Consider the following 25,263-nt stretch of genomic DNA (forward strand, 5'->3'; position numbering starts at 1 on the left):
TGGCTCAGAATGCTGGTCGGGTGGAGTCAAAGGTTATGCCTTGTTCTCACCAGTTCAGATTATGTAGCCTGGATGTCATCAATACCAGGTAGGTGGAAGGGGGAAGAGGGAGGGCTGCAGGGGAGCTTGGCATGAATCTATTCCCAGGAGGCAGACAAGCAAAGAGAGAGACTCTTATTACAGCCATGCTCTCTTAGCTCTAAGCTCAAGTATCAGGCCTGTCCCTAACATCTGCAGGCCTGGAGAAGAGCACAAAGACCCACTTACCATATATCTAAATTTTATGCAGTATAAAGCAAGCGCATTATGAATGATCTAGCCGCCGGTAATGAGAAGTGTGTCTCCATAACGACCTGCAAGACCAGGTTTGAATTTAAACTTTCAAGATTCTTGTAAGCTCTGTGCTAGAATATTCCCCAGACCCGGCCCCTGGCCTATAGCCTGCCTTCTCTCCCCCCTTGCAGTCCCATCTTACACTGCAGAGGGCTTTGTGTATATGTATAGACACTCCAGCCAGCATATCCACGTTCCGTCCACCCAGCTCTCTGAGAAACAGCTGCCCATCGGTCACCTCCTGGGCCTAGGAGCGTGGACGCCAACAGTACATCTGGGGACTCAGAGAAGAGGGGCAAGAAAGCGAGGCTTGGCAAGATATTCTGGGATTCTCGGTATTAGGAGAGTGGTCTAGAACGAGAAAGGGCACAGCCGCCTGACCCTGCACCCCATGGAGAGGGTCATGGCTGGAGGGCTGGGGGCAGGGCCTCCTGAGCTGGGAGTCTGGGGCACTGACATTCGGCCTCTTGCCATGGGATTTTCCAGGCTACAAGCTCTGACAGCAAAGGCAGCCCACTGACACTTCCCTGGCCTCTCACACGAGTTCCCGTACAGTCCCACCCTGAGAGGCAAAGGAGAAACGAGTGGACCAGTACAAAAGAAAAATACTGTTTATTCCACACAACTACATCAAGTGCTTTTCCCCTCCCCACCCCTCACTCCAACGCTCAGCAGGTTTTGCCCTGTGTCCAGAGGACAGTCAGAACCTCAGTGTCGGAGCCTGGCCTATGACACAGGAAGGGAATCTGGGCCTAGGAAGGTGCTTGGATTTCCAAGGGCACAAAAATGTCTTCCGTTCTAAATTCAAGTGTGTTCCTCAATCCATTTGGCCGAATTCTTTCCCTGGACTCCACCTCGATAAAAGACCATGTGTAGTGCAGGGTCAAAGGCCCCAGCTAATTCGCCAGGCCATAGAAAGTTTTGGTCTTTCTTTCATTTAAAACAAACAAAACCACACATAAACTGCGAAACCAGTTCTGCCCTTTCTCCTGCCTTTCCACGGCAAAGGAGCCAAGGAGCCCTGGCGTTAAATCCAGAAAGGTGCTTTCAAACCAAAATTTATATCAACTCTCTTGAGAGCCTGATGCTACCAAAAACAAAACAGAAAACCCACCCTCAGGGCCACAGCTGCTTCCCAGGAGTAGAGGCTGGTGAGGCAGGCTGGTGAGCTCTGCTTTGGGCACACATCAGGGACCCACCCCCTGCCTGGGGAATTTGGCCGGCAAGTATTCTGCCCTTGGTTTCATTCCACTGAAAGATTTACCCATCTGTCCTGCAGAGGAGAAAATGGTTTAGTTCTAGCCCAGCCTTGAGAAGACAGATTTAGACGAGGGAGGAGCTGAGAAAGCATGGCCAGGCCTAATTTAGACCAGCAGTGCATTATCTTTTTCCTGCCCTGACACAGGGCAGATGGTGTCCTGCATATCCACTGCCATGGACACACCCTGGATTATTTGCTACACCCAGAGTACCAGCCGCGACCCAACTGTCTCCCCAAAACAAAAAAGAAAGCATATCTGAATGCAAGTGTTGGAGGGTGAAAACCTGAATCTCTCTAATTTATTGAAGTGTAAATCACCGAATCCGTAATAAACTCTGGTACTTCATTACTGAAAATTTGTTTACGATGCCTCTCCCTAGCGAGCATATCACCTCATTGAGACAGGCTGATAACCCTGCACTTGAGTGTGGAGCCTCCCGCATGGAGACATTCTCTCCCAGGGGCAGGCAAGATGCCCACCTGCTTCCTCACTCCCACCACACTCTGGCAGGTTTGGTCACAGTGCAGTGGGGCGAGGAGAGTATGTGTGTGTGGCAGTCTGACACACAGCTGTCCTCTAACTGGCAGGGCTACCCAGAGGGTGGGCACGCTGGCACTGGAGGGTCTGGGAGGGACCCGTCGTAGGCAGGAAAAGAAACAGCATGCCAGAGGAAGCACAGCTAGGAGGTGGCTGCACCGGGGGCCAGCGGAGGCAGATGTGCCCTCGCCTGGCCGTCACCTCCTCAGAGTACATCACGTGAGGCGCAGAGGAGGGCAGCTGCTAGGGACCTGGCTCTGGAAGGGCAAGAGTATTAAAGAGAGGAGGCGGCTGACTGCTGTGACTTGTGGCCCTTTAGGGATGCTCTACACAGCAAGGCTGGGCTCACCTAAGCAAACCTCTCAGAGCTCTCCTGCCTTCGTGGAGTCACACGCTGAGTTCCCGGGGTTGTCCAGCCACAGCGAGGCTGGGAAACTCACTTAGCAGCTTGGATGAGATGCCAACCTCCAATGTGCCATAGTTACCCTCTCTAGAGGCCAAAATCATCCTGCTCTAGGAGTATTCTTGGATCAGCGGAGCACTGGCTGGGACGGGGGGATGCTTACACAAACACAGGGTCTGAGACTCTGGACAAAAGAAGATTTTTCCTCCAGTATCCAAGGCTCAAAGTTACAGCAAAAATTAGAGTTAAGTCATCGTCTGCAAGAGACCTTCCTGGGCTGCCATCAGCTCTTTTGGGATGGTGGCCTTTTCCCCAGGGCCTTGCTGTCTGGTTGATTGTTTAATTTGCCCCTTCTGAGAAAGCCCCAGTCCAGGGTGGGGGGAGAGTGTGATGACGAGACTCAAGAGTCCTTTCCTCGTTTTTCTCCAAAGTGCCTGCTTACTTGGGCAGTGGGATTTTCCAGGCTGCCAGTTCTCTTAACCCACACTGTTTTGGGAGAAAACAGTCATGGACAGAGATTAAACTGAAATCTTGGAGGATGGCCTTATCTACTAAGTTCCCAACCTGCCATAGACCCAAGGTCAACTCCAGGACAGCTAGAGTTCACTGTTGCTTCCTTCCAACATGGATTACAAAAGAAAAGTTTCTGCTTTAGTGCAATTTTCCCCCAAAGGAACCAGGGAGAGGTGGCAGAGGAGGTGACATGTTCTGGCCCCAGGCCTGTGGAACCTTCTGACCTTGAGGTCAAGGCAGACACTGAGCCTGGCCTTCTTAGCAGCACATCACACTTCTCAGAATTGTGTCTCTTGGGCCCTTTCAGGGGACAGTGTGCCTGTAGGCAAAATGGGGTGAGGCTGTGGTTCTACCGGACAAGCTGCCATAGCTGCCACACTCACACAGAGGAGCCAAAGGGAGTAGAAGGTGGAGAGAGAATGCCATTGCAAACAAGAGGTAATGGCCAGTCCTTAGGGGCTGCTGCAGCCCTGCCCCAAAGATGGGGAGTTTCTGGTTCCCAACCAGAATTCACCCTTCAAAAACCATGTTAGCAAAGTGCTTCTTTAAGTGACACCACAAATCCCCTCCCTTGGCGTGAGCTGCCCCGAGCCTGGCACTCTCAGTGGGCCCCTCTGCCCTCCCCATCATGTGCGATACGTGGGGGAGAGGAGGGAGGCAGCTGGCGCACAGCAGAGCCTCAAGACCCAGGACAAGCACAGCTGCAGGTGGCAGAACGACAGGTGCTGTCACGGCCTCGGTTGCAGACAGGTGTCAAGGGACAAGTACAAAGTGCTGGAACACAGGCTGGGGGCCGAGCCCTAAGGGATCTGGAAGACGTTCAGCTTGCTGGTGTTCTTGAGCGTCTGGCGCCGATTGCAGAACCAGACCCGCACAACCTCCCGGTCGTAGTTGAGCTCCTTAGCAATCTCGGTGATTTCCTGGCCGGTGGGCAGTGGGTTCTTCTCGAAGTAGGCATTGAGAGCCTCTATGGCCTGGGGGGTGAAGGAGGTGCGGCGTTTGCGTTTCTTAGAGGGCTCACCTCCCACAAACTCCATCAGGTTCTGCTGGCCTTCCTGGTTCCGGAGTTCGGCTTCATTCAGCCACTTCTCCAGCACCGGCTTCAGCTTCTGGGCACTCTTGGGTGTGATGTCCAGCTTCTCGAACCTGTAGGTGACCCAACCCAGGAAGGGACAGTGAGGGTGTCTTACTGCCCACACCCAAGTGTGAGGGCTCTCCTCAAGGGGCTGCCCCTCAGGCTGGTCCCCATAGCACCCCCACCTAGATCCCCTGGCTTGGTCGAGCCCAGCCTCCTCCGACTGTCTTGTATCCCAGGTCATAACAGAGGGGCTATCTCCATGGCCTCAGTTCAGTAGTGCAATAACTACAACCGCTTTATGAGCAACCATTCCAGAACTTTCACACCCAACTGAGTGAGGAGGTCCTTTAAGAGTCATCTTGAGAGGCCTCCAGAGATGACAAATGGATGTCATGAGGGCTGTCCTCCTCCAACTGCACTCTTTTTTAAATTTTTTTATTGGGGAACAGTCATCACTGGCCCATGTGGGAATCAAACCGGCAACCCTATTGTTCAGAGCTCGTGCCCTAACCAGCCATCTGGCCGCCCTCCAACTGCACTCTTATAGCAGCATCACTGTCAGACTGCTCTTTCTGGCTGAGCCCAGATGTGACTACAGAATTCCCAACGTGGCACTGAGCCTCCTAGGCACTGTAGTCTATCTAAGGAATTGGAAGGCAGGTGACACCTTTCGGCCATCCCTGAGCAATGCACTCATTCTTGTTTGAAACCCTCTGCCACCCCTCCCATGATACTGGCACCAGAACCAGTCTGTACGCTGCACACAGGAAAACCAGCTACGTCACTTTAGCGTCACGCGTTACAAGATGGTGAGATGGGAGCATGACAGGCATGATGGTGGAGTATAGTTGACAGCAAAGCCAGAACTGAAGTTCCCACTTCATCATAAGCTGTGCTCCTTTCCCTTTAAAATTCCTGAATGGATTAGGGTCTTGAGTTCCCCCCAAGAGACCATAGAAATGCTCGGGATTGGAGGATAAACATCAGAGGGTCCTCAGAAGGACTGGATCAGTCTTTGGCTACTCCAGGTATTCCTATCTACCCTTCAAAGAAGGCAGGAGCAAGGGCGCATAAAGGGGTCGGATACCCAGGTCCCTGTGAATGCCTAGTGGCCCAGGTGCCTGAGCAGGCCCTGACCTCCCAGGCCGTCTTACTTACCGGCAGATGGCTGACTGGCTGTAGGCCGGGCCTTCTGTTGCGGTCAGAGCCTGACCCACCTGGGTCTGGGTGAGACCCAGGGATAGCCGCCGGATCTTAAAGTTCTTGGCAAACTCCCGGATCTCTTCTAAGTTGATCCCGTCCTCATCCAGACTTGGGGTATGTGGCTCTAGGCCAGAGGGAGGGACCAGGGTGAGTGGAGGACAGACAATCATCACTGCTTATCTAGCCCATTGGCCTGGCCTGGTGCAGAGGGATGAGGACATTTAGCAAACAGCCTCCACACCCTTAATTCCCTCATTAATCCCCAAGACAAGCAAGACAGGGGGGAAAGGGGTCTGGCCCAACCTACCTGGAGGTATGGATCTGTTTTCAAGTTCTTCCAGCTCTAACTGCTTACTCACCCCACCCTCCCTTCTTCTGGCCCCCAAGCACACCTGCTGCCCATCCATACTCCTTAATTATCACGTAAGAGACTACAGGAGAGACAGCCAATGGCGTGGCTTCTCAGAGAAGCAGCCTCCACTATCTTCATGCCTAGAGTCCAGCTCAACAGGAATGGGAATAAGAAAGCCCGTCCCTGGCATCGGGCGCCTGCCCTTCCCCTTTGGACTCTAGGAAGTTTATTAAGGAGAGCAGCATCTAAAGAGGTTTGGTGTCTGAATAAATGTCTCTCCCCCTCTCCACAACTTCCTCCAGGAGCCACTTACTGGACACCAACTGGCTGACAGTGGGCGTCTCCGAGCAGGTAATTGGGATGGGAGCAGAGGCAGATGGCTTGGCTGCTGGGGCTGGGCTGGTGATGACCACAGCAGGCTGGGGCACGACTGGCGTGGGCTGGATGGGCTGCACCTATGAGAAGAGAGCCAACAAGCCCCAATTGCCCACCTGTTCAGCTCAAGGGGTTAGAGTCCCTGTATGGACCAGAGGCTGGGCAAAAATGGACATGAAATCGCCACTCATCCAACACACTACCTGTGTTCCATCAAAAAGCAAGACTAGAAACTACTTTTTAGCACCCACCCAATGATAATGACCTCCAAAATAAGCACAGCAACATGTCCCACCAAGCTGGAGCCTCAGAGCCACTTGTGTGTGACACAGGCAGGTCAGAGGCTCAGAAAGTTTCAGTACACTTTGTCAAAGCCCCAACAAGTGTCCACCCTTGATATAACTGCTCTCAAATCTCTGCCCTCAAAGGAGAAACCTAAACTTGATTCTAGAGCCTCCCAGGCCCCAAATGTCCATTAATAGGGACCTGGCAAATGACATCTGGGACCTTCCTACAGGGAGATAGTGGGCAGCCATTAAAAAAAGAGAGAGAGAGAAATCTCTTAACTACCAACTTAGAAAGAGCTCTGAGTCATGATGCTAAGTGGAAAAATAATCAGGTGAAACGCAGTTTTTGTAAACTAATTCCTTTAAAAAAATACATACAAAGTTCCAGGAAAAAAAAAATATTGAGCCATATAAAGCAAGCTGTCAACAAAAGTCATCTCTGGATATGGAAGTAGAAGGGATTTTTACTTTTTTACATTACACATAATCTTGGAATTTTTAAGAAAAATCATGTATCATTTATAATCAGAAGAAACTATAAATATATGAAATTAGTATCTTTGTTTTGTTTTGTGTTTTAAAGAGCTTCCTGCAAAGTTATAATTTCTCTCGGATGGGTCCTGTTCCCCGGATTCTATATCCTGGCAGCTCTCAAGTCCACTCCCTTTCCCTTCCCAGGGACGTAGCCTTCGTTCAGAGCTCCTTGTCTCTTGCTAGAACTGTTTAAACTGCCTCCCAACGGGTCACAAGGACTCAAGTCTCACCACAGTCCAGGTTTTGGCTCAACCTGGATAACAGGGATTTTTTTTTTTTTTTTTTTTTAAGGAGGGCACAGCTTACAGTGGCCCATGTGGGGCTCAAACTGGCAACCTTGGTGTCATTAGCACCATGCTCTAACCAACTGAGCTAACCAGCCACCCCCAACAGAAAATTTTTTCAAGGCACATCCACTCAGCCATTTCTCTGCTAAAAACCCTCCCACAACCCCTTGCTAATAATAGTGGTAACAACAAAAACACCATTTCTCCAGTGCTTTCTGTGTACCAGTGTTAATGGCCTATGTGTCATCTATCCTTTAACACTCATAACCTTCTGCAGTTGGTCTTTCTGTAATCTCCATTTTACGCACGAGGCTAAGAGGTTGTTCACCAAGCTGGGAAGCAGGATAGCACATTTGGGAGCCATGGGGCTCAACACCAACTGGGAACTTGTTAGGAAGGGGGATTCTTGGGCCCCCCTCCAGACCTACCTAATAAGAATCTCTGGCGTGGGGCTTGGGCATCTGCATTCTAACACGCCCTCCAGGTGGTTCTGACCCATGCTCAGGTTTGAGAACCCCTGCTCTGGAACACCATACTTCGTGCAATTTCCTAAAGGTTCAATATTCTCTCATCCAACTCATCCTTTCAGATTAGTTCAACGTCCCTTCTCTACGAAGCCTTCTCTATGCAGTCTGTCAAGAGCTCCCTTCTCTGGGCTCCCTCATCATAGTGCTTGCCAGGCTCCCCTGTAATTGCTCCAATGCTGGGCTACCTAAGGCTAGGAAGGGTGTCTTATTCATCTCTGTATCCTCAGCACCTGGAATACAGTAGGCACTCAAAAACTGCTCCTAGAATGAACAAATAGATGAATAATCAAAGCCACAGTGCAGAGTGGAGGAGGGGAGGGATGAAGGGGGAAGAGAGAAGGGATGCAGAACTAACCTCTCCTGACTTTTCCGGCAGTTTGTGCACCCTGGAGCTGATCAAGGCGCGGTCTACTTTGACCACCTCCTCCCTGGCCTTCTCAGAGTGGCACTGGCCTCTGAGGGCGATAGACATGTTTTTGGTGTGTGTGTGGCTGGGGGGGTGAGGACGATGCTGTTTCCATGGGCAGAACATGTGTGACTCACATGGGCTTTCTACCCTGGGACCTCCCCTCACTTTGGGGAGGTGCCCTGCGTTCCCAGGGGCTTCAGAAAATAATCTTGTCCTGCCCGCAGTCTGAGAGAGGCAGCCCATGCCAGACAGCACTGCCGGCCCCCACCCCCCACCCCAGCCCTGGTACCTCACTCTTAGCAGGGGACTCAGGCGTGCTTGGCTTCCGGACAGCCACTGGTGGAGGCAGGGGGCTGCTGGCTAGGGTCGCGATCACCTGGCCCTGGGCGTTCAGCAGCAGCTGGGGGGTCACAGCCTGGACCTGCAGGCTTTGGGCTGGTGCTGGGGCTGCCACGCTAGCCGAGTTCACTACCCACGGAAGTGTTCCAATAACCTGGGAGGAAACAAGGCACGCACCCCTAAGTGTGAGGGCAGTGTGCAGCTCCACCCCCGACCCAATCCCCACACTTGCAGAGAAACGGCCTTATCTAACGATGAATCACTTAACCCCTCTAAGCCTCAGTTTCTTCCTCAATAAAGTGAAGAATCCTCACTTTAGGGGCTGCTTCCTTTATGCTATCTCCAGAGCCGTGCGTGAGCACCAATAGGTCTGCACGTGGAGTCACACAGACCTGGCTGTAACCTCTGCCCTCCCCGTTCAGCTGTGTGACTTAATGTCTCTGAACCTCGGCCTTCTCCACTATCAAATGGGAACAGAAGTCTCCACCTAATAGATCTGTACTCAACACGAAGTGAGATAACGTGTGAGGGAGCACCTAGCACAGAGCCTGGCCACAAAGTGGGTGCCCCATCAATGAAGTGGGTGCTCGCCCCAACCAGAGTGGGTGCCTCTAGGGCAGGGTGGTGGCTATGCCCCTGCCTGGCCTCAGCACCAGCAGGAAGCTGCCACATGGGTGATATGAAGACGGCCTGACACCCTGTTTGAGTTTCTGTGACCCTCAGCCCAAGTCCCGGAGCCCCAGCTAGCTTTTCCACAGCGCTCAGCCTCCAGCCCTGACTTTTCCACAGCGCTCAGCCTTCAGCTCTAACTTTGACCACTTGCCTGTCCCTGAGCGTTGGTGAGGATCTGACTGCCGACCCCCGGCATGCTGGGAATGGCGTTGGCAATGAGCGGAGTTGTAGTGAGGGAGCCCAGGATCTGGGTCTGTCCCCCGAGGGAAGCAGCACTGATCTGTGGGTGGAGGAAGAGCCTTGCTCAGAGGCTGAGGAGAAGAAAGAGCCCGAGGCAGAGGGAAGGGGGCTCAGGGCGTTGGGGTGGGGAGGTGGGGATGCAGGGCAGATCTAGGGCAGATCTGAATGTGGGTGGCAGGCCCATGTCCACCAGCTGAATAGTATCCAGGGCTAAGGGAGGCAGGGGGTCAGCTGGGAAGGGTGGGGACACAGCTGTGGAAGAGTAACTGGTGAATCGTTCAGGCCAGGCCTGGAAGGGTAGAAGGGCCAGACTGGAATGGCTGATGTGATTCTAGTCACATCTGACAGCTCCCCTGCCACGCCAGGAGCCACCCTGGACAGACATTGGCACGGGGCTGTGAGCCTCTAGCTCTACCTTAGTAACAGCTCACAAGTTTGCAATCCCCAGACATCATCCCACCCGCCAAGGCTGGTCCAGTGGTTCAAGTTCTGGAGACTTTGCCCAACCCTCTTGGCAGAGGTTGTCTGCTCTTGTTGGGGAAGGGCAGGCTGGCAGCTGCAAAGAGAAGGCTTCAGAGGGAGCCCATCTCTGCTGATGTGTTGGAAAAGAGCCGTATTCAGGGGGCTGATCCTCTATCTCCTTCCTCCCCTGGCAGTTCCACCCTTGGCCCAAGATTGGGTCCATCCCTGGTCAGCCCTGGTGAGGGCAGCAGCTTACGATTCCCGGGCTAAATGCGAAGCCTGCAGGCTGGACGGTGATCTGTGGGGGGGTGTCCACTGGCTTGGGGGTGGGGGCAGTAGCGGTGGCAGCAGTGGGCTGCGGTAGAATGGCAGGTGTGGTCTGTAGCAGCGGTGGGGTCTGGAACAGCGTCTGGGGCTGAGCTGGTGGCCGGGGCTGGGCGGGCGAGGAGGCCTGTGCCGGTGGGGTGGCTTGTACAGGTGCCGGAAGAGCGGTGTTCAGCACGGCAGCTGCTATGGAGCAAGGCAGAGACAGAGGTGCTCAAATGCCTAGCAGCAGCCCAGAGCAGCTCCAATCCCAAGGGATCTGGCACAAGAATGAGAGGGGGGTGGGACACTGGGGCAGGGGGAACAGGCCGCTGTGATTCCCTTGATCCTTGCAGGGGGCAGCACATGCCAACATCTCTCATCCCCCCTCCCTTGGGTCTGGAGATGTGTAGGTTCAAAACCAGACGTTGCGTCTTCTTGCAGTCCTTCTCAGGAGGCTGGTCATGGGGTGCATTCTGGCGTGGGGGGAGAGGGGCAGTCTCAGACAGTTGGCTGAAGTAAGAGGCCTGCTGGGCCAGCATGGTGTCATGGCCTAGAGTCCCAAGGTGGTGCAGTATCTCTGTGGCTGGGTGCCTGGGACACCGGATCCAGACTCCAGGGCTCTCGCCCTGGGCGAGCTGCGGGTTCTGAGTCCAACATGGCAAGCCCGTGTGCAGGGATGGTAGTGTAAAGTGGTGGGGGGCCTGGTGCAGTCCTGGGGAGAGCTGCCGTTACCTTGGAGACCGGCTAAAGGTGGTTTGAAAATTCCCCCCGTAGGAGAAGCAGAGGTCAGTCCTGGGAGGGCAGCCACGGTTGCTGTAGGAATTGTCCACACGGCCAGCCCCTGCTGACCAGCCACTTGACCTGCAATACTGATGGGGATAAGAAGAGGTTGAGTAACTGCCCCTGCTGGAACCATAACTCCTGTCAGAACTGTGGCTAAGTTTTCCTGAGTCAAGACCTGCAAAAGCAAACAAGATTTCAAAAAAGAAAAGAAAAAATAAAAAATCAACATTGACAGCGCAAACACTGGGTCTCTCAGACCCAGTTGAGCACAAACAAAGCATTCTGAGGGCAGTGGGGAAAAGGCCACATGAAGGGGGGGAAGAGATAAGCCCTAGCCGGAGGCCCAACCCTGGGGGATCGTGTGCCTGGACTGGACGATCCTGCCTTCAGAGAAGCCGCCCAAAGCGAGGACAGGGCCTGGCCCTGCTCACAGAACAGTGAAGGGTGCAGAGGCCTCTTCTACTACAGTTTGCTGCCTCGCAGGCCTTCCTCAGCCCCTGCCCACAGGACCAGCACTTGGTGGCCAAAAAGCACGGGGCAGAGGCTGGTGGAACCAAGTGGTCAAGGAGCTTCCCTCTGGAAGCTCTGAGGGAGGCTACCCTTGAGGGATGCCTTGGAGACCTGTGCATGTAGCATAAGGTCACAGGGAGCTCGGCACGTCTGGAGGATCCTGGAGGCAGCTTCTCACTGTGCTCGGGCTGCCCCTCTGCCTCTAAATGAGGACTCTGAACAATGCATTAACTCTTCCAGGCATCCACTGGAGGGGCTGACAGGTATTCACTCATTTAGTCATTAGAGAAACAGAAAGGCCTGTGATATGAAAGAGTTAATGTAATCTCTACCATCTTTGCTGCACCCAAGGAGGTTACCGGGCAAGCAAAGACAAGCAAAGAAGTACTTTTCCCAGTGGGCCTGATCTGAGACGGGGGAGGCCGGGGGTGCCTAGCAGGGGATTCCCTCCCCCAAGCCACAGCCCCTTCCCCGTCCTGCCTTGTGAAGTTCCCAGAACCCATGGCCACCCCATTTTGGTGGTCCCATGCCTTGCTCTCTGTCCAGCTCCCCAGGGTGGCTCTTACCTGGGGGGCAGCTTGTACAGCCAGTGGTGTTAGGGTCTGCGATGTCTGAGGCTGGCTTGGGACTTGGTTGAAGGTGGCGAGAGCAGGGGCAGGGCTTGAAGGGATTCCCGGGAGTGACTTCACTTCACATGGCATTGAGAGAAGGAAGGACAAAGAGTGAGCCTGATGTGAGTGGAGGAGTCACCGGACTAGAATGTCTTGTCTGCAGTGACAACTCTCAGCCCCACACTGTATTTCTGCATAACCCAAGACCAATCAATGGCTTTCCCTGACCCAAGAGGCAGCTTCCCAGATGCTACTGGTAGTGAGAATAAGAGGCTGGAGAGCCCTGAGCCAGACTTAGAAGGTAGGACCCCTCTTCTCACATTTAGATTTTTAAAATGTAGGAATGTAGGCCTGTGCACAGTTGGCTATCAGTCTCTGATTTCCTGGCTCTATAGGACACTGTGACCTATCACATAATCAGCAAAGGGGCCTGAAGTGAACATATGTCAGGGAGGGAAGGAGATAGAATCAGCAGGGACAGCTTCCCTTGGTTCATCCAGCAACTGGACCATTGCTCACCCCCACCTTCAGGCGACTTTCTGGATTCAGGTGCTGCTTGGGGAAGGGGCAAGGATTCTGCAGGGGCAATTCCTTGAAATGACAGTCCTCAAAAATTGGACATGTCTTTGCCACACTCAGGGTTACGACGGCTCTCCAGGCCAAGCAGCTCTTCTCTGCTAGTCTTGGGGATGTGAAGTCTGGATAAGCAGCTTCAATGAACTTCTAAAGGAACTTCCTGGGAACCAGGGCTTTTCACCCAGGTTGTAGCTTCCTCTTGTTGCCTTGATTTAATCAAGTTCTGGGGACCCCCACCAGGAAGCCACACGCCAGTGAGGAGAGGCCTTATTATTCAATATATGGTGAGGCATTAAGAGGAGTCTATTGGGTGATGGGTATTAGATCAGTGGCCTCTTAATATTGGCTGGGCATAGATTCCAGGCTCTCATCAAAGCTTACTGAATCAGAACATTTGGGAGTAAAAGCCAGTAACCTTTCCTCTCTCTATTTTCTTTTTAAAAATTTTTAAAATTGCATTTTTGAATTTTTCACTTATAGTCGACATACACTATTATATTTATTTCAGGGTACAATATACTGATTAGATATTTATATAACTTACAAAATGATCACTGATAAATCTAGTACCCATCTGACATCATACATGGTTATTACAATATTATTGACTATATTCCCTATGCTGTACCTTACATTCTGTGATTGTTTTTATAACTCGCAATTTGTCCTGCTTACTACTGTTTGTTTTTTTTTTTTAAGCCCCCTTGTGATACAGCACACAGCCACTCTGAATAAGATAACCTTCTAACCCTGCATTCCCAGCCCATGTTTTAATCCAACCTAACTCAGGACTACACTATTTACAGTGCATAACAAAAACATTCAGACTGTTCAAGGAATTAAAGAGACAAGCAAGCAACAACAAAAGACTTATAAAATACTAAGAGAAAACAAAATGACAGATTTATCTCCACCACAGAGGGGAGATATATTTCCAACTGTTGAAAAAAAACAGAGAAGATTAGGATAATCTGAACCTCGGAAATTTTTAAAAAACGTTTTGCTTGACAAAATGTAATGAACTATATAAAAAGGAAAATGGAAAATGGGAATGTATGATAAAAGCTTGCCATCTAAAGAAATGAAACATTCATTTTATTAGAATACATTTCCAAAGTAGGACCAAGGGGTCCAAGAGTGCATACATTTAGGGCTTTTGTCACTTCTTGCTAGATTGCTCTTCAGAAAGATTTAAACCAATTCATAGAACCATGTATCTATTTCTCCACAGCCCCACCCAATTTAGCTTTTATCACTATTTGTTTTTCTGGCTTAACAGGCATGTGGTACCTTATGACAAGTTACTTTTTTTTTTTCTCATTGACAGCAAGTTTTGTATTTTTCCATGTGCTGACTTCTTCCTATGTAAACAACTGATTTCTCTTCAAAAGGATTTGAGTGGATTATATCTCAAAAGAAAAAAAATTTTTCAAAGGACCCGTACAAAGACATTCAAAGCAGCATTGGTTATGACAATGAAAAACCAGGCAATCGACAATCGTCCAAACCAGAACAGATATGTGAATCTAGGTTGATAAAAGAAAAGCGTATCCGAAATAACATGGCGGTTAGTGTCACCCTACATAGTCTACCCTCAGCTATAAAAATATGTGTATGTGACGGGACTGGGCAGTCATTCAGCGTGCCGTAAATCAATAGATTTTTTTTTTCATCCTGAAAAAGTTTCCTATTACTTAGTTTTGTTTTAAGAGGAAATGCTTCTTAATATTGCATGTCTAGAAATGTCCCATCAAGGCCACAATCTAAGCTGGCAGCTTCTTAGGAGGTACCATCAAAATACCTCCCTTATCTGCTTGACAATGATTAAGATTCCTTTCCAGAGAGGACTTTTGTGAAAGACTTAAATATAGCAACCTCTAGAAGAAGATGCAATCTACCATAAACATGCTAAATGTAAATAATTGATTTGGGATCTATTTCCAAAGGCAGGTTTGGAGAAGGAGCAGAACTAAGGAATGAGATATAGAATATAGATAAAAGGGTAAAAAGGGAAGTGGAGGCACTGTGGATAAACCTGGGAAACCTCCCAAATTTTCTGAAAAGGGGTTCCATCCCCACAATGGAAAGCAGTGCAAAGGGCACTGGCCTGTGGGAGCAGGTAATGCCCATGCTGGCCTGAACATGGAGCAGCACGTTTCAAGGCTAGGGGGAAATGGTCATGTCTCTTGTCATACCTTTTTCAAAGGGGGAAGAAATAACCCAGGTTACTAGGGTCCCAAATGAATCTGCACACTGATTTCCAGGTAGAACAAGGGATGGGAGGTCGTGTCGTGTCCTTATTCAGGAGATGCTCATTCCCAGAAGCCTGTCTGTTCTTATTTGTGGTCTTCTTGGCCCACCCCCACCAGCCTAGATCTTCAATCTAGGGAAGGGAAGATAAGCAGAAGGCACGGGGAGATGGATAAATCCCGGTGTTCTGGGGGAACTGGCAAGGGAGGCCCCAGGCTTCCTACAAAAAGAGATGTCTGTTCTGCAAGGTGTTAATGAAGAAAGTCAATGAAAGGGTGCCCTGTGGCCAGAGAGCAGTGCCTGGTACCAGCTCCAGCCTCTAGAACAGCCATACTGCAGGGTGATTAGGGGAGACGGTGTGGCTGGCTCCCCGGGGAACCACAGGAAGGGTCTTGGGTAAAGCAATGCCTGGTTGGGGTAATGACCTCATACCAGTTGCCTCTGCAGTGGTGTCTGGGTTTTCTGGCCCAGCTTCACCAGCATGTTCACTGGCTTCTGCAGGGCCTCCAATCTGGGAGCCCTTGGTGGCCGCACTCTCCAGTCCTTTGCCTTCTTCCTCAGCAGGGATCTGGGCATCCACGCCGACTTCCAGCACACGGATGGTCTCATGGCCTGACATCACGATGACCTGCAAACAGCACAGCGAACAGTCCTGGGGGTGGGGCTGATATTCAAGCCCCTTGGGGACCAAAGCTCTGGGTATGACTAGGGGAGCGAGGAAAGGGCACCTCAGGATGCAGACTTCCTGTCCCAAGGACTGCGTGCTCTGTGAGAATTCCAGCACCTGGGGCAGGCTGCAGCTCCCTAATTCTAGAGAAGGAGCTGCTAGGAGAAAGTAGGCCCGGGTGACGGGGGAAGGGCCTGACATAAGCTGGAGAAAGTCCCACAGAACGAAACTACTTGGGGATATTTCTATTTGCTCCCTTTCTTGGACTCAGTTCAGGGAGTGGTAAATGGCTTATCCCACAACCTTGTAAGGACGTCCTCTTGGCTGCTACGATATTGGTGTATGGCTGTACAGGCCCCTAACACAGATAGTATCCACAGCTTAAGTTCAGCCGACAAGCCAATCCCACTTTATGTCCCTTGAAACCTTACAGAAGTTCCCTCAAAGATAATGTGTGGAAAACAAATGCTCTACAATGTTGAGTAATATTTTTAAATCATGATTTCTTGATTTCCAAAACTCTGGGGTAAAGGCCAAGATTTCCTTGCAAGCTGACTTCCTGAAACAAGGGTCAGGAATCCTGAAGACATAGCCTCTCGCCCCACCCCCTGGACTGGAGCTTGCGTCCTGTGAGCCTGTGGCTCCAGTTGAGCCATCTGCTGTGACCTTGCTCTGACCTTGAAGGGAGCCTCCATGCCCCAGCTATGCAGGCAGACCCTGGGCCTCCTCAAGACACTTGAGCTTCTTCCGATGCTCAAACAGCCAGCATGCAGCTCTACCTCTGGCACTGAAATGCTTCCAACTGGGCCATTCAAGAATCAGGGACACTCTGTACACTAAAGAGGTCTGCGTCCAGCATCCCCTACGCTTGGCCTGTGCCTGAAGCCACACCCACAACACACTCCTTAAGCCTGAGAGTTGGATCCAGCCAGTGACTCTGCTAGAAAAAGCAATAATGTGACCCATCAAAGGAGCTGGAGTGAACTAAAACCCCACAAGCAGTTGCTTTTCTGACTCAAATTTGACCTATGGAGGGACTTCATTCCAATTACATTTTAGGAGATGTTAATCTTTTTTTCCCTCATTTAAAAAATTACTTAAGTAATAAATGGTTGTTGCAGAAAAATTAGAAAATATATATAAGCAAGAAGAAAAAATTAAGAGCAAATTACCTGATGTTCAAATCTTTCCATATGTAAGTTTATATATATTTGTATGTTATAATTTCACTTTTTAGTCATAGCTTAAATCCCCAAACTAAACCCCTGAGAAATCCTAGCTGGCAATTACATCTGGACAGGGGAAGTGACCATGAACTTTGGTAAGAAACAGATAATGAGGGGCTCTGTGGGGTCTTCCTACTTGCCCACCCCTTGATCCCTCAGCCTCCATCTCCCAGCTCTTCCTGCCTCAGAAGATACCTGCTCATTGACAGTCAGAGAAGACTCTGGGCCAGCTCCTGGATCCATGGTCACTTGTCAGGGTGGGGTGGGGGCCGCCCACACCTAGCACATCCTGTGGGGTGAGATGGGACGGGAAAAACAAAAGCTGATGTGACACAGTAATACAATTTCCATGCCATCTCAAAAAGTCAGAAGTAGAATGGTAGGAAGAGAGAGAAGCTAAGTTCTCCCAAGCACAATTTGTACAAGTAAACGAAACAGGATTCTAAGGACTTGACAGTGTTTCGCTTCCTACAGCATCTTAGGAGAACTTAACTCAGGAAGAACCAGGGTGACAAGATGAAAGAGAGGGCCAGGCATCTGTCCCTGGGAGTTTCCCAGTCCACGGGCACAAAGAAGACTCAGCAGAACCCAAGGTGACTTCTGACCCAGACACTCAGGACCTCAGACAGGGACAAGGAGCCCACTGGGTACCTGAGTGCTTCTCAGGGGAGGAATCTGAGCAGACTTCCCGGAAGACATCTTAAAGACAGGAATACATTTTAAAAATGGTCTCAAACTTTAATGTGCATGATCATCACCTGGAGAACTTATTAAAAAAGACAGAGCTCCAGCTGTCCCCGGGGTGCACATGTCCAGAGTCTGATTCAGCAGATGGGTCCTACAAGAATCAGCTCTTAGGAGATTCTATGGCAGTGGCTTTTCACACTAGAGGCAGGACAATGTCCCAGATGGTAGAACAGCCTGCCAAATGCAGTAAGGAGTGGGAGAAGCCCTTGTAAGAACAGGTTGTCTAGCTGGAGACACAAACCATACACTTATAAGAAATAAAGGTAATGACGGGACAAATAGGTTCGGACACTTACACAGAAAAGAAGGCAATTATTTATTTTGAGTGCCCACTGTGCTTAGCATTTTATGTAACACTAATTCATGTCTTACTCATGCCAGCTGGGGAATGGGGGCGTTATTATCACCACAATGGATGAGGAAACTAAGCTCAGAGAAGTGTTCTAGATTCTTCATCTTTCCTTTCCTCCTCCTCTTCCATGCCTGGGTCATTTGTTCGCGCTCCCCCCCACCACCCTTTTTTTTTTGTATTTTTATTAAATGAGAGAAAATCCATGTAACATAAAATACACCATTTTAAGCATTTAAAATATACACTCCAGTGGAATTTAGTACGTTCATAATGTTGTGCAACCACCACCACTGTTTAGTTCAGAGCATTTTCATTATCCCTAAAGGAAACCCCATACCTGTTCCTGGCCACCGCCAGCCCTTGGCAACCACCATATGCTTTTTCTCTATGGATTTGTCTATTCTCAGTATTTCATATAAATGGAATCCTACAATATGCAGCCTTTTATGTCTGGTTTCTTTTACTTAGCAGAATGTTTTCAAGGTTCATCCATGTTGTAGCATGTACCAGCACTTCATTCCTTTTTATAGCTGGTTCATATTCCATTGTATGGGCTTTCTGTATCCTCTAGGGATGTCTCAGGGACAGGGAAACGAAGATTTGATTTTCAAGATGGAAAGTCCATCAGACTCAACTGTGACTTTACCCAGCATTCCACAGGCCTGTGCCAATCTCCCACCTCCCCAAACAAGTGGTTCAAGAACACAACCTATTCGTACAACAGCAGAGAACAATTAAGGAAAATAAGAACTTCATTGAATCTCTGTTACAGAGTGGTGAAACGTCTTAGAAAATGAAGGAAATGATCAGAACTTTTCAGAGAAACCAGCATCTTCTTCATCAGGAGAAAATTGGAATTTCAAGAAAATTTTAAACACATAGACAGTGAATTTGAAAAAAATACGAGTTGAAAATTACCTTCAAGAATATGAATACAAGCGAATCTAAATCGCTTGATACTGGGTCATGGAGTAGTCTCCAAAATGATTTTGTGAGTCAGAGTCTTTCCAAACAAGAATTAAATGAAGAAAAGGCAAAAACTGGTGAAGCAGGTTCAAGAGAACAAAGACCTTTTTGGGAGGCTAACACTACAGTGGCCAAAATGTATAGATCAAAGAATGACCAATCTCAGTAACAGTTGTTACTAAAGAAGTGGAGAATCTGTAGCCAGCTGTTGCTTTATGAATTGCAGTCTGCCATGTCTGAGGAGAACAAGAAACTCAGTTTTACTCAGACCACAATGGGTTAGATGATAAATTGCTACACTAAAACAGAAATGAGGAAGAATTTATAGATGTTTAATTCATTATTTTTCTCTTGAATATCTTTGAGAATCACAATGTAATCAAAAACATACTTATACATTTTAAAGAGAAGATAAGAAACCACTACGACCTAGAGAAAGGTGTCCTGTGAACACCAAATTCGGGCACTCTGTTTTATAAATATAAACCAAGTTCTAAAATGAAAATTTAGTATTTGAATACATTTGCCAAAGAAAACATTTAAAGAAATATAAAAATTTTCAAATAATGATTTAAAAAAATAATAATTTGGACAATTCTGGTTAAAGCTGAGAGGGGAGCCAGAGCCCACCAGAGCCTCCTCCTTTGCCTTCTTTGAGTTGAGTTTGGAAAACACCGGCAGCAACCCTGGCAAGGCACCTTGCTTGGCTAACAGAAGGCTCACTTATCCCTGGGTTTCCCGTGCTAATGAATGAACTAAGGGCGCTGAGGCATTTTGCCCACAACCTGAAAATCCAGAGGTCCAGGACCATCCAGGACTTTCAGGAGAGGGGACTGAGATGAGTTAGAGAACCTGGTTTCATTTATCACTCTCCTTTGGAAACTGCTTTAGGCTTAGGGCAACATTCCAAGACACCTAGGAGGAGCACTGGGAAATCGCAAACAAAAACAGAACCCCCTAGAATATCCTGAGATCCTACTATGAAAAATCCTGAAATGCTTCATCCTTCATTTCTTCAACAAATATTTCAGTGGCTACTATGTGCTGGGTGTTGGGGATACAATGAAGGGAAAAACACATTCCCTAGCTTTGTCAAGGAGTCTAGAGTCTAATATGGGACTCAAGGAAATAAAAAGATAACTACAATACAGTGATGATGTGTCATGGTGGATGAATAGAGAGTGGTAGAGGATCACAGAAGAGATACCCAATGAAGCGTGTGTGTGGTCTTTTCTCCCTGGTTTCAGAGTGGCATGTGTTTTAGACATGAAATTGTATGTACAAAGAATCTTGTGCCATGTAGAGGAAAATGGAACGTACGAGGGATTCAGACTTTTAATTCAGACTCATTTCTGTGGTTTTAATCACTCCCTTAACACTTAATGTGGTTTAGGTTTTCGAGGTGTAAAATACCTTTTCATTATACAGTCATTTTTTGGGGTGGAGGGTACTCAGCGTGAAGTTAGTTGACTCCAAGGAATGGCTGGTTGAGCTGAAATTAGTTTTACCGGTATTCAATTGAAAGAAAGTCTCATTTGTTATGGGAAATTACCTTTCAAATTTTTGACATTCTAATTCTCTCAGACCAGGCTGTTTGTAGACATCAGCATCTCCAGCTCTATGTCACTTTTATATTTAAATTGTGTGCCCACTTACCTCCTGCAGAGCTGCCGTTCAAATAGGCCACAAGGACCGGAAGCAGGAGATTGGTATAAAGTGGTAGCTGGGGCTGAGCTGAATGGGGCAGACAGTCCCTAGATGGTCTCCCCATCTGACAACCACCAAATCTAGACCTCCAGCTGGGACCTCACCTGGGAACTTCAGACTCATACATCCCACAGCCTGTGGGTTGCTCATATGATCTCATACTCAACATGTTCGAAACCAAACTCGTGATTTCCATCCCAAGTCTGCTCTACCTGCATGCAGCTTTCCCCATCTCAGCAGATGACAGCTTTATCCTTCCACGGGTGCTCAGGCCAAAAACCTTGCCATCATCCTTGCCTTCTCTCTTATATCTCACATTTACTCCTTCAGCAAATCCTGTTGGCTCTCCCTTCCAATATGCCCAGATTCCCCCCACTTCTTTTCATTACTACCCTGGTCCACACAGCGTAAGTACTTGGTGTGAAGGAATACCACATCCCCTCCTGCACTCAAGTATTACCTGCCCCGTTCTTAAATTGCCAGACTCTGGGCAGCCTGCCACCTCTTTCAAGATGGATTTTCTGCATATCCTCCCACCCTTCTCCATTTCTGGCCCCAGGACACAGATTTCCCTTCCTACCTGCTGAAGAATAATAATCACTGACAGTTTATTGGGACTCAGGCCCTTTACACATAGTATTACAGTGAGCAGCCTCTTGAACTTTCTTTCACAATCTCAGCTTTGATATTTACTAGCTGTGGGACTCAGGATGTATGATGAAACCTCTGTGCTTCAGTTTCCTCATCTGTAAAAATGAGAGTAATAGCACCTACTTCACAGGGCTATTGTGAGGACTGAATAAACTAATGCATGTAAAACATTTATAATGATGCCTCGCACATACGTGCTTAGAAAATGGTAGCTGTTATAAAAATATACATATATTATCTCGTTCCAATTTGGTGTATCATTTAAAAACCTAGGTTCATCTCTCAGCTTCACCATTTCTTAGCTGTGGGACCTTGGGCAAGGACCTAACCTCTCTATGCCTCAGTTGCCATATTTGAACTGGGTATAGTGTTGTAGTAAATTGTATATGGGTTCAATAAGTGTGGACTATTCGTATTCAGTTCTGACACCAGCCCCTTGAGACCCTGGAACAAACAGATATGAGTACTAAAGCTTGATCAATTGTGTGACTGTCCACAGGTGGGCAGGTTACTTCTCTGTTTTCTCAGGGATAAATAATAAAAGAGCTTACCTTAGAATTACTGTACAGAACACTAGAGACAATTAGCTATCATTATCCCCATTTTTATAGATGAGAAAGTTGAGGGTCCAAGAGAGGTAAGGGTACAGTCTTTGGAGGAAATCTAGATTCAAATCCCAGATCGGCCATGAAATAGCTGTGTGATCTTGGGCAACTGATTCAACTTATCTGAAGTGTAATTTCCTTATTTTTAAAATGGTGATTAAACGGGCAAGCCTTCTGTGGTTGTTATAACGATGATATGAGACTGCGTAAGTAAAATGCTTAGCATGGTGCTTGTATTACGATCCCCATTTTTTTATCTACAGGGAAATGGAGATTGAGAGAGGTCAGGTGACTTGCTCAAGGGCACAGTCGAGTCAGTGGCTGATTTAAATTTCAAGGTGTGTCCACCTGCCCCAGACCCCTAGCCTCCTGACACCACACCAAGGCTCCTTCAGGAAATGGGATGAAGGCTGATGGGGCCTGTTCTGGCCCCCAAGGATCAGGACACACTGGGAAATGGCTGCTCTCAGTTCTGCTCCAGACCCTGCCCCTCAGACCTGAATCCATGAGCAGAAATGACGGCTTGCCAAGCTATTGACAGACCAGCTAGGCACACGCATGGGCCAGAGAAAGGGAATGTGAAAAAGATAAGAAAGCAGCGAACAACTTAATTTGCCTTTCCAACCTACCATTTGTAAATTGGACACGTATAGTCAAACAGTAAAGACTAGCTTAATAAGGACAAATTTCCACTTAGTTTCTCCTCCTGCCCCCTTTGACTTGTGCCCACACTTGATTCATCCCCGGCAGGGTGAAGAGAGAGACCAAATGAAATGTGAAAAATGAAAAGTAGGTGTGTTCCCCCACTAGACTGTAAACTCCAAAAAGGCATGTCCGCTTATCATCATAACAAAGGGTTAATGAATAGGAGCTGAAAACATAAATGAAATCAGATCACTTAGCTTCCTCATATTTCCTCCCTTCTCCTTCAAAACACATACCCTATTTCAACTTATTTTTTTTTTTGCCCCCATTCCCAGTACTAAGGCAGCTTAAAAATGATTCAAAGATGTAGTGCTGAGCTCTGCAGAACCCTGATCACACTTACCCCTTCCTAATGTGCCTGTCCAGCTCCCCGTTCCCAAGCCTTCCCTCCCTTGGCCAGTTTCTCCCAGGTCTCATTCTCTCTCCTGGCCTCACTGACGCTCATTTTGACACAGAAAGAGCTTAGGCCTTAAAGGCAGAAGACCCAGATTGAGTGCAAACACTATGTAATTGTTACTGTTGTTGCTATTATTTTTATTTGAAGTAAAGCATGCATATAAAAATGTTTTTAATTGTAAAATGTTATAAAAAATGTGAAAGATCACTATTATGTCTTTATAATGAATAAATCTTGGGGAAGGGGATATGATCTTATCCCATGTTCCTTCATAATGCAGAGAACCCTTGGAGAAGCAAATTCTTCTGACTCACTCTTTCTTAATTGCCAGGTAGTACCTCCAAGAGAATAATAGCTCATCGTCCCCCCACCACACACACACACACACACACACACACACACACACCACATCACATCACATGATATTATCTTGTTTGTTTTCGTGTTTATCATCTGCCCGTCCGGCCAGACTAGAATGAAAACTCCACAACAGGAGAACTTCTATCTGCATTGCTCAGAGTGTGGCACATAGTGGGTATTTTTGTTGGACCAGTGAACAAATGAATGAAATTCTACCGCAGATATGCGCAGAAGTAGAAAGTCACAGAACTACCACCCTGAACACTGGGACTTCAATCAAAATGGAGTATGTGGAATTAGCCCTCAGAAGGCCCTGCTTGTCCATGTTGGCTGCCTTAGACTTCCAAGATAAGGGAGCAAGGATAAATGTCTGTGACCAGCCCTCTACTAGTGGAACAGGGACTCAGAAAGAGCAGAGGAGGCTAAAATCTCTGCAAAGAGCTGTTTTCATTTGCCCAGAAGGCCTCCTAACCGCCTTAGATTTCCCCCGGCCCCGCAGCAGGAGCTATTTTGTGCAGGTTTTAGGCTTCCAATCACAGCTGAGTGCCGCATCTTAACGCTCAAGTGGAGGCTGCAGGGCACCCTGGGGCTCCCTTGGCCTTGCCAGCTGAGAATGCTCAGGGAGCACATATCGGACCCATTATTATGACGATATATTAATAATAATGTTATTGCATATTTATGAAGTGCTCATGCTGTGCTCGAGGGTGACTCCCACCACCCCACCACCCTTCCAGCGACGCCCGCGTCCCTAACCCTGGGTCCCACCAGTCCTCCCGGTGTACTGTGGTCAAAGTGAATGTGACAGGTCGCCCTGGCCGCCTCAGCTGACCCTAACCGCCGGGAACACAGGCGTCCGCGTTCTCCCGTAGGGCGAGAATTCGCTCCTGGTCGCTACGGGGTCAGTGTAAAGAACGTCCCCTGTAGTTGGTATCCCACCTGGGCTCCGGGGGCAGAAACGGGGAGGGGCCAGGTGCAAGCTCTCTACGGGGTCCACCTGGCGGCCGCCCCCTTCCCTTCCCCGGTCCCGGCCGGCCCGCGGGCGGGCGGGCGGGCGAGGGCGCGGCCCCAGGTTCCCTGGCCCCAGGCAGGCGGCCGCGCGCTGTCCCACTCCCAGAGCTCCCCGCCGCCCGGCCCAGCATCCTGGCGACCCGGCCCCGCGGCATATTTTCTCTTTATCATAAATATATAAATTATGCTAATTACGGGCATTGCATATTAACCAAACCCGAAACCTCCCCTGCCCGGCCCCCTCCCCCTCCGTGCAAACCCCTCCCCGCCCGGGACCCCGCTACTTACCGGAGCCTGAGCCCCAGCCGCCTTCGCCCCGGGTGCCCGGCGGCCACCGATTAGAGATTCATCTCACAGTCCGGGCCGGGGGACCGGGGGCCGGGGCCGGGGTGCCCGCCGCCCGCAGACAAAGAAGCCAGTGCGGCTTGGCTGGGCTCGGCTCGGCTCGGCCCGGGAACCGGTCGGGACCCGCCGCCGCCCCCGGGCCCCCAGCCCGGGCTGGGCAGAACCGAAGGGACTTCGTGGGCTGCGCTGGGCGGTGGGGGGACGGCCGGGAGCGGGAAGGGGAAGCTGGCGGGGGGGGGACGGTCAGGTATATATATATTTCTTCTTTCCTCCTTTTACGGCCCCCCCTTTTTTCTCCCCCCCTTTTTCCCTCCTTCTGCTACTTGGATTTTTTTAGCTGCTGCGTCATGAGCATAATTTATGCAAAGAGCTTTGCCGCATGCTGCACCGCGCTCGCCAGCCGCCGGGGGCGGGCGGGAAGGAACGGGATCGGGAGCCGGGAACCAGGGATGGGGGCGGGGAGGGGATCCTCAGCCACTACCCACGCTGGGAGGCCCCGGAGACTCGCTGCCAGGAAAGGAGTGGAGGGTCGGTGGGGCGGGTCACGCAGCCCCCTTCGAGGTGTCGCTTGCGGTCGTTTCATTTTGTAAGGTGCGGGAGTGGGAGCAGGAGCATGGAGTCCGGTCTGGGGACCCTAAGCCACATTCCGTTCAGCCTAGGGTTGGGGCGGTAACG

The 25,263-nt window shown here is 49.5% G+C and overlaps 1 protein-coding gene and 1 pseudogene across 5 annotated transcripts; one reads left to right on the forward strand and one right to left on the reverse strand.

Moving 5' to 3' along the window:
* Nucleotides 1-928: 928 nt before the first annotated feature.
* POU6F1 (POU class 6 homeobox 1) lies at nucleotides 929-24,978 on the reverse strand. 5 transcript variants are annotated; one of them, XM_033117486.1, is made up of 11 exons: nucleotides 24,532-24,978; nucleotides 16,938-17,031; nucleotides 15,282-15,477; nucleotides 11,979-12,100; nucleotides 10,852-11,077; nucleotides 10,070-10,323; nucleotides 9,263-9,391; nucleotides 8,390-8,593; nucleotides 5,995-6,136; nucleotides 5,285-5,453; nucleotides 929-4,194 (listed from the first exon to the last, which is right to left on the reverse strand). In XM_033117486.1, exons 2-11 carry the CDS (start codon nucleotides 16,983-16,985, stop codon nucleotides 3,849-3,851), a joined length of 1,836 nt encoding a protein of 611 aa, XP_032973377.1. In that variant the 5' UTR covers nucleotides 16,986-17,031; nucleotides 24,532-24,978; the 3' UTR covers nucleotides 929-3,848. The 5 variants fall into 5 exon arrangements, with proteins under 5 accessions (XP_032973377.1, XP_032973376.1, XP_032973375.1 ...); XM_033117485.1 differs by having other exon boundaries at nucleotides 5,285-5,459; nucleotides 10,070-10,320; nucleotides 24,532-24,806; XM_033117484.1 differs by having other exon boundaries at nucleotides 5,285-5,459; nucleotides 24,532-24,805.
* On the forward strand, nucleotides 18,415-19,143 carry LOC117028644 (swi5-dependent recombination DNA repair protein 1 homolog; annotated as a pseudogene).
* Nucleotides 24,979-25,263: the final 285 nt, after the last annotated feature.

The sequence above is a fragment of the Rhinolophus ferrumequinum genome, chromosome 10 (assembly GCF_004115265.2).
Source record: "Rhinolophus ferrumequinum isolate MPI-CBG mRhiFer1 chromosome 10, mRhiFer1_v1.p, whole genome shotgun sequence".
In the NCBI taxonomy this organism is placed as follows: Eukaryota; Metazoa; Chordata; class Mammalia; order Chiroptera; family Rhinolophidae; genus Rhinolophus; species Rhinolophus ferrumequinum.

Excerpts from the sequence above, each read along its gene's own strand:
- POU6F1 (XM_033117484.1), bottom strand. The coding sequence starts at position 16,985 with ATGGATCCAGGAGCTGGCCCAGAGTCTTCTCTGACTGTCAATGAGCAG. Across the intron at positions 15,478-16,937 it reads CTCTGACTGTCAATGAGCAG|GTCATCGTGATGTCAGGCCA; the intron begins GTATCTTCTGAG and ends TGCTGTTTGCAG. Across the intron at positions 9,392-10,069 it reads TCGCATTTAGCCCGGGAATC|ATCAGTGCTGCTTCCCTCGG; the intron begins GTAAGCTGCTGC and ends CTCCACCCACAG.